The sequence below is a fragment of the Opisthocomus hoazin genome, chromosome 13, assembly GCF_030867145.1.
Source record: "Opisthocomus hoazin isolate bOpiHoa1 chromosome 13, bOpiHoa1.hap1, whole genome shotgun sequence".
Lineage (NCBI taxonomy): Eukaryota > Metazoa > Chordata > Aves > Opisthocomiformes > Opisthocomidae > Opisthocomus > Opisthocomus hoazin.
Genome location: NC_134426.1, coordinates 26,794,276 through 26,802,579, shown reverse-complemented (window position 1 = coordinate 26,802,579; position 8,304 = coordinate 26,794,276). Strand labels below are relative to the sequence as shown.

Genomic DNA, 8,304 nt, shown 5'->3' with positions numbered 1-8,304 from the left:
AGAAGACAGAAATTCAAGGGACAGCTGCAGAACAAAACTAGAGAGAAATAGGAACTTTACGAAGTAGAGCCCATCATCTACCTGGGTAAGCAATTCATTTCTTTATCAACACCTTTTTAGATAATCAGAAATCACATAAAGCCTATGGGCAGAAAATTTCACTGCTTTGAACAACTGGGAAAGCATGGCTGGTTTTAAAATGCAATAGCTCCTATAACGTATGCGTGTGCCTGAGCTCAGAATTAAATGACTGAACTCTAATAAAACCAAAAAAGCGAACTCTGTATCACAAGAGCTCTTTAAAAAATATTCTGAGTGTCAGGATGGGAATTCAGTTTACTTTGGCTGGCTTTGAACTGTTCAGAAGAGAAATAAATAATCCTTTTAGGTTAGCTTTATCTAAACTCTGGTTTTAAATTTCCTTTATTTGCTTGACCAAGAGTGTTATGACCAAAATTTAAAAGAACATGTACATTGGAGAGACGGTAAAATTTTTTAGATGGGTCTTCACAGCTTTAAGTCTTAGGACCAAACAACTTTTGTGAAAGAGTTCAGATTTTACATTAAACTAACAAATGAGCACTCGCTTCTAACATGATGTGCAAGTGTGACTTTAACATACAGCTTGAAGATGATTTCTAAAGCATCTTATCCTGTGTCTCCCAGGCAAAGGTTATTTTTAACATGAGATATAAATATTTGCCTGTGCAAACTTGTATTTAAGCCCTGGTTTTCGTCATTCTTAAACAAAAGGCTCAGTTTGTGCCAGTATCTCCATTAGATGCAATTATATCATTAAATATTAATGGTGGCTTCCTTGGAGGAATTGACCACTTTGATCAGAACACACTGCTGGTAATGCACCATCAGCGACTGCTCTGAATGTGAAGCTTCCTGGATGCGCCGCCACCGACACGGGGGGAAAGACACCAGGAGCCAGCTGGACTCTGTAAGGGCCTCTGGCCCTGACCGACAGGGCAGTGTCCACTGCCTGGGGGTCTGTATTTTAATTTTCTTAGTTACCAGTCCTGATTTGGAGACTTTGATCAAATCCCAAACTCTTTTTCAACACTGCACAGCTCAGCAACCCTGTACAGGACTTGGAACAAGCACACCCAAGGCCAACCTGACACTAACAACTTTCGTAGAAGGATGGGTGGCCATTAACCCTCCTGAGCACAGACATCTGTCCCCACAGCAGAGCCATCCCCTCGGCTCTGCAGTCTCCTTGCTCGGAAAGACTCACCCTGTCCCTTGGCTTCCAGAGCGGGGAGGAGCAGGGCAGCAGCCAGCCCCAGAGACCCTACCTGCCGTGGTGCCGGGGAGAACCATGCCGGACTCCTTCACCATCCACTTCCTCAAGGTGCTGAGGGAGCTGCTGGCCTTCGTGCTCTTCAGTTACACCGTGCTGGTCGGGGCACTGCTGCTCGCCGGCTGGACAACTTACTTCTTGGTGCTTAAATGAGCGCTCCTTTTCCCCTCCTGAAGCCACCGGCTGGCCAGAAGCAGCAGGCTCCGCCGCGCAGCTCGTCCTGCGCGTCCCCTCGGCACACAGGATGGTGGTCCGACTCTGCAAGCATTTTGTTTCATTACTGTCCAATCATAATCTTATTTTCTTATGTAAAAAAGAAGATTAAAAAAAAAAAACTATCAATGTGCATGCATTTTATTGATCTTTGTGGGTCTTTGTGTCTCCCAGATATTTGCCCATTTCCCGAGATATTTAAAAGCCTCGCAGTAGTTTTCTCCTGAGATTACCACCCCACGCCCCACCTCGAGAGCACGGCAGTCTGCCGAGCACAGCGGAGGGGCAGGAGGGATGCAACACAATTCAACACGACCGACATCTCAAGTAAACAAGTCCTGCCTTGTCTAACTCTGCCTCATTAATGGTGTGAAGGCAGAGATACAGAAATTACTTGTGGGTTTTTTCAGAAGTCCTGGGAAAAGACGTTTCAAATCAGCACAACGTTTCCCCTCTTCCTACAGTTTTATGAGGTACCCTGCATGGGGTGGGGGTACCAACACCACACTGTCTACAGGGCTGTTATTTCATGCTCTCAAGCGTGCAACGCTTTTCAACAAATGCTTAAAATTTGGAGCTAGCTGAAAGACCATAGAATCATAGAATCATCAGATCATTAAGGTTGGAAAAGACCTCTAAGATCATCAAGTCCAACTGCCAACCCAACCCCACCACGCCTGCTAAACCATGCCCTGAAGTGCCACATCTACGTGGTGTTTGAACTCCTCCAGGGATGGTGACTCGACCACTGCCCTGGGCAGCCTGTTCCAACACTTGCCACTCTTTCAGTAAAGAAATTTTTCCTAACCAATCTACCATCTGATCCTAATATCCGGTGTGCCTGCGATACAGCATTGCCTTGCTAAAACTAAACCATGCTGCATAAACTGAGTCTCACAGAGAATAGACACGAATTCCTGATATATACAAAAAGAATAGATTTAATTGATCAAGGACTTTCATGTAGAACTATGCAGGAAACCTCTACCGGAGCAGCTGCGGATTATCGCTAGCCAAAAGCTAAGAATCACAGAATCACAGAATGTTCGGGGTTGGAAGGGACCTCTGTGGGTCACCCAGCCCAACCCCCTGCCCAAGCAGGGTCACCCAGAGCAGGCTGCACAGCACCTTGTCCAGGCGGGGCTGGAATATCTCCAGAGAAGGAGACTCCACAGCCTCCCTGGGCAGCCTGGGCCAGGGCTCCATCACCCTCAGAGGGAAGAAGTTCTTCCTCATGTTCAGACGGAACTTCCTGTGCCTCAGTTTGTGCCCGTTGCCCCTTGTCCTGTCACTGGGCACCACTGGAAAGAGTCTGGCCCCATCCTCCTGACCCCCACCCTGCAGATATTTAGAGGCATTTCTAAGGTCCCCTCTCAGCCTTCTCTTCTCCAGGCTGAACAAGCCCAGCTCCCTCAGCCTCTCCTCGTAGCAGAGATGCTCTAGGCCCCTCATCATCCTCGTAGCCCTCCGCTGGACTCTCTCCAGTAGCTCCTCATCTTTCTTGAACTGGGGAGCCCAGAACTGGACAGAGTACTCCAGATGGGGCCTCACTAGGGCAGAGCAGAGGGGAAGGAGAACCTCCCTCTAACAAGCGTCTTGAAACAAACAGAAAACAAAGCGGGGGGGGTGGGGAGCAGCACCTGTGGCACCTGTGGCAGTCAGTCTGCTGTTGCCCCGCTGCCAGGCCGAGGGCTGCTCCCCGCGGAGCCAGGCTGGCCTGCCAGCAGGCTCTGAGCAGTGCGGCACGGAGGACCTCATAACTCCTCATGCCGCTTCCCCGCTTCGCAGACCAATGGCAGCGGCTCCCGCGAGCAGTGCGGCTCCCTGGGGCAGCCTGGGGTCGCTCAGCCCGCAGCCGGAGCCCGCCCGCCCCTCGCCGTCTCCTCAGCCGTCTCAGGCGCCCTCACGACGCCACGCGCGCCGCTCCCGCCAAAGCCCCGCGCACCACCCACGGCCCAGCCCCACGTGCCCGCCCTCCGCGCATGCGCCGCGCCGGGAAACCAGCCCCGCCCTCTCGGGGCGCTCCCGCCTCCCTCCGCCGGGACGCGCTGACGTCACTTCCTGCGCAGCGGGACAATTTCCAAGATGGCGGCGGGCAGCCAGTGGATCCGGAGCTGCTGCTCCCTCCTCAGGTACCGCGGCGGCATGCTTTGAAGTGTGCTTTTTAATTTCTTTCTCGATATTATTGAACGTTAGCAGCGCATTGGTGCCAGATAAGAGGCGTTTCCTCGCTCAAAAGATGAATAACGCACTGGTTGCTGCGCTTGCCTGCTGTTGTTGCACTTACAGTTAAGTGATGTGGTAAAATTTAAAACAAATTTCCTTATTCGCTGCTATGCAGCTGCATTACGGAAGCGTGGTGGAGCCAAGGTCACTTGGAACAGCTTCCAGGTGTTCTCTTTGGTCCCCGTTGCCCACCCCACGCTGGTTATTTCTTGCGCTTACCGTTGTTTCTTGCCTTTCCAGACAGAGTTTCCCTGTTCTGGCCCACGCCAGGAGACGCTGCCTCTCGGGTGCGAAGGGACGCTGGCCCCGGATGGTGGGCGTGGGGCTGGGAGCAGCCCTGTGCGCAGTCCCTGTCGTGGAGGTAACGTATCAGGGGTGAGGCACCAATCGCAGCCGCTCACTAGAAGCAGCTGAACACTCAGAACCACTTGCTCCACGTTTTACAGACTAGGACTTACCCTCAGGATTGTGCTCCTTCTCGGGGATCACATGTAATTGTGAAGGAAGAGAAATGAGGAAGGCAGTGTCTGCCTTCAGTAGCACCGTGCAAAAACAGTCGCCTTGCTTCACAGTGACAGAACAGCCGTGAGAATCAGGCTGTCCCGCCCTGCAGCTAACAGCGCTGCTTCTCCTTCCCCTGGTTTGTGACTTATAACATCCGTGTGAAAGGCAGCAGAACGATGAGGAAAACGCTTTGTCTTTCAGAAGCAGAACTCCGTTTCTCTCAGTAACGATGCCTTGATTAAAAGAGCAGTTTCCTTGGTAACAGACAGTACTTCTACACTCCTCTCTCAAACAACGTACGCACTGATTGAGGCATTGACAGAGTATACAAAGGTAAGCGGAGAGTTTACACACTTTGCTAGCAAGTCAGTACTGAAAATGCTGAATTATTTGGCACTGACTATACCTGCTAAACCATACTTAAAATGCACTTCATTTTTTTATGAATTTTAATAAAAGAGGTGTGGGGGTTTGCAGATGTCAGGTCCCTAGGAAACAGTGTGCTGCTACACCAAAGGCAGAAGTTATTTTTAGCTTTGTCTGAAGCCAAAATGACCCGTGTCTCAGAACTGGGGCTACAGAAATACGTAACAGTCATTGGATACCTGTGTGCTGAGGAAGTAGCATATGCCACCCTGTATTCTTAGGTATTTTATTTAACTTCTGTGCCCGTTTCTAAGGCCATGAACTAAAGGTTCATCAGAAGAATGGAGTGAGCCATATTTAAGTCTGAAACAACAAGATACAGTTTTAATTTTAGAAATAAGTGCCGATTTGAGTGGAGTATTTGCATTCCAGTTTACTAGCGTGCTGTCCACAGCACTGCTGTAAGCAGGCAGCAAATGCTGCCAGTGCCTCCGAAACTGCAGTGAACTGGAGAGCAAAGCACCTCCAGAACCATTCAGCACCCGCTAACACTGAGACAACGCCAGCAATGCAGGGATTGTCACCTGACTGTGTGAAATGGTTCCTTTCCAGGCAGTTTATACACTGGTGTCTCTCTACAAGCAATACGCAAATCTTCTTGGGAAAATGAATTCGGAAGAGGTGGATGCGGTCTGGCAGGTGGTGATAGGAGCCAGAGTTGATGTAAGTAATCGTCTCCCTTCAGTCAGCAATCAGCCTCTTAAAACTCTGCTCAGAACGTTCTCGCCTCGCTTGCTCGCCTTTGCACAAAGCCACGGTGTGGAAGAGCGTTCAGACGCTGTGACGTCACATGAAGTAATACTTTGTTTTACTCCTAGATGACAACAAAACAGCAGGAGTACCTAAGGCTGGAATCCAGCTGGATGACAGCGTTGCGTCTTTCAGAGATGGCAGCAGAAGCTGCGTATCAATCAGGTAAGCACAGGCAGAAATACTGAGAATTTCTTTCCCCTAGCATTTAGGCAGTATTTATTGAATGAGAATGGAGTTGAGAGAGACACAGAATATAATTCAGTTAACACACCAATTTACAACAATTGCCTGGCCTTTAGAGATGCTGAGAACTTACATTGTTTTATTGGCTACAGGTCTAGTAGAAGTGTTCTGAGAACTAGGCCTGGAAACTTCACCTGCGGCTTAGATCAAGACCAGCTGTGCCAAAAGACGTTTGAGGGGAGCGTTTAGTCATTTTTAAATGCAGTGTTCAAGCACAGTTCTGGGAGCCACAGAAATAAGGCTGCCTAGGGGCTCCAGCAGGTCTTTCTAGCTGGGCTCACTTGTATTAGAGTGAGAATATTTGCCTTTCACTCAGGAAAAAGACTCATTTTTGGTCTTTTCTCCTGTATACACACTTTCACCAAAAGCCTAGAGACTTGATAGCTCTGAGATTGAGTTACAGGCTGACTTACGGTAAACCAGCAGAGTTATTGGAGGGGAGAAGGGGAGGAAAGCGATGACTGTACGGAGACACCCTAACTCTGCAAGTGCCCAAAAAAGACACAGAAACGGAAGGAGCACGAGAGGAGGATGGGAGTAGAAGGCATTCCGTGTTCAGCAGTGCCGCAGACAGTCCCACTGCTGGGAGGTGCCAGGAAAGGACAAGGACTGAAAGTTGCTGGCACGCGGTGACTGGGCCGGGCTTAGTTCTCAGACCCATGAGCACACGCTGATTGCCCTGATCAGGTGCTGGCTGCAACCCAGTTGGGTGGGAGGAATTCAAGGGGGCAAAAAAAATCCCAAAGCAGGCGTATTGTTGTTTAAGGTAAGTGAACGGTAAGTGCATTCAGCATTAATACAGCCCAAGAGCCATCGAAACACTTAGCAAAGCAGGTGATAATTATGGACAGTTGCTTCCTTAATTGCAGGTTTGCAGAGTGCTCCTCTAACCTAATATATTTAAATTACGACTTTTCAGGTGCAGACCAAGCCTCAGTGACGGCCCGCAGCCACATTCAGCTGGTGAAATCGCAGGTGCAAGACGTGCGGCAGCTGTGCCAGAAGGCAGAGACCAAGTTAGCTGAAGCTCAAACAGAAGAGCTCATCAAAGCTCAAGGAGAGGAATCTTCATTGCCGCAGGGTGTTTTAGGAAGCACAGAGGCGGGCGAGGACCCGTACCTTCGGGAGGACTGAAAAGAACTTAAGTCTCACCGTGGAAGATGTGAGAGTCAATCACAAATTGAACACTTCCAAACTTTCAAGTGTGGGATAGTGGGAAACTGCTGAGCTGGGCCTCTGATTCCATTTTTTTCCCCCAAACAGGATTGCTTTACAAATCAAGTCAGTTCCACAGATCTGAAAGGCCTTGATCTTGTTTGTAACTTACCATGTTTGTAATACTTAGGGATTCAGTTATTTAAGTGTTTAACTATGCAAATGTGAAAATTGCTATCAAGGATAGCTTGTTGTTAATTGTCTCTCTGCTGGGAGGGTCCTACTGCTCGTTTGATATCTTTGTGAGAGCTCTCTTAATTTAGAGGCTAACTAGGTACCAGCCAAAGAAGTGTATGTAAGAGTCATTATTTTTACCCTGTGAAGTAAATGATGTCTGTTAGGAGATGCCACGAGATACTTTTGCACAGTTTAATAAAGGTGAGTGTGCCCATTTGGATAAGAGATTAAGTGCTGTTTTCTCTTTGGACTTAAAAGTTTATAACAGCTCATCAAATTACACTTAAATGCAGTCAGGGGAAACTTTTGCTGTAGAGCTGAAAACTTTCCATGGAGTTACCCGGGCTCTTCTTAGCGAAGTTTTGCAGTTCACTACAGCAACCTCTTTCCCCCAAGAGTCACCAACTGTAACACGTCCCCAGGAAGCCGAGGGAGATTTGCTGTTCAAGATCCTGTGGTTATAAACAAAGTTGTTGTGGCAACTGCTGCATCCTTTACAAAGCAGTGAGCAACAGCAAGTTTTAGATTTTTGAATGCTTTCCAGCACAAGTTGCAGGAAAATAATCTCAATTCTCTCTTTTTGCAAGCTTCGTGTTTCACTGCAGGCTTCAAAACCACAGGTGTCTTTCACTCTGTTCACTTTCTGACTTGACAGCTTAATGTGAAATTTGAAAAATTAACTGTATAGAGAATGTAAACTGATGCTGAGATTGCTTTGTAGAGTAGTATCCACTAGAACTTTATCACTGCTGATCTGAGTCAGTTAATCCCCATTCATCAGGTTTTGTAAGAAAACACACGTTAATCATAGGTTTTTCACCACAAATTAGCATCTGATGCACTACATCTGCCTCGAGGTTGCTGTTACTAAGCTGAGCTGTGCTTGGCTAGTGATTTTTTCAGCTGTAGCCTTGCTATCTCTGCCTCATTTTGCCTGCCTTCTGAACAAACGCAATCTGATCTGCACAGCACTGTACATTTGCAGATTAAATAGGAAAGAAAGCAACAAACCACTTTTCCTTGCTTCTGCTTCTCACTGGGTGCCGCTGCATCTGAGGAGGATGGCGCAGTCCGGAATTCAGGCTCCCAGGAAGATGCCAGCGTCTGCTGCGCCAGTAGTCAGGAGGTCCCGAACACAGCTTGGGGCTGGAGCATTAGCAAAAACCCCCACTATTGTGAGAGGATTATTTGCAACAGTGGCACAACCACACCCTCAAGAGCCAAACGCAGCTTCA

The 8,304-nt window shown here is 48.3% G+C and overlaps 2 protein-coding genes across 2 annotated transcripts; both read left to right on the top strand.

Moving 5' to 3' along the window:
• Window positions 1-1,314: 1,314 nt before the first annotated feature.
• On the top strand, window positions 1,315-1,572 carry LOC142362962 (uncharacterized). Its single transcript, XM_075434285.1, has one exon. The coding sequence runs from the start codon at window positions 1,331-1,333 to the stop codon at window positions 1,463-1,465; it is 135 nt and encodes a 44-aa protein (XP_075290400.1). The 5' UTR covers window positions 1,315-1,330; the 3' UTR covers window positions 1,466-1,572.
• A 2,008-nt stretch (window positions 1,573-3,580) lies between these two features.
• On the top strand, window positions 3,581-7,311 carry DIABLO (diablo IAP-binding mitochondrial protein). Its single transcript, XM_009941619.2, has 6 exons — window positions 3,581-3,657; window positions 3,992-4,112; window positions 4,457-4,588; window positions 5,234-5,344; window positions 5,500-5,596; window positions 6,597-7,311. Exons 1-6 carry the CDS (start codon window positions 3,611-3,613, stop codon window positions 6,809-6,811), a joined length of 723 nt encoding a protein of 240 aa, XP_009939921.2. The 5' UTR covers window positions 3,581-3,610; the 3' UTR covers window positions 6,812-7,311.
• Window positions 7,312-8,304: the final 993 nt, after the last annotated feature.

What these genes read in the sequence shown, in the direction of transcription:
- LOC142362962 (XM_075434285.1), top strand. Translation starts at nt 1,331, where the DNA reads ATGCCGGACTCCTTCACCATCCACTTCCTCAAGGTGCTGAGGGAGCTG.
- DIABLO (XM_009941619.2), top strand. Translation starts at nt 3,611, where the DNA reads ATGGCGGCGGGCAGCCAGTGGATCCGGAGCTGCTGCTCCCTCCTCAG. An exon ending in CATTGACAGAGTATACAAAG is followed by an intron (nt 4,589 to 5,233) that starts GTAAGCGGAGAG and finishes GTTCCTTTCCAG; the next exon opens with GCAGTTTATACACTGGTGTC. An exon ending in AGAAGCTGCGTATCAATCAG is followed by an intron (nt 5,597 to 6,596) that starts GTAAGCACAGGC and finishes ACGACTTTTCAG; the next exon opens with GTGCAGACCAAGCCTCAGTG.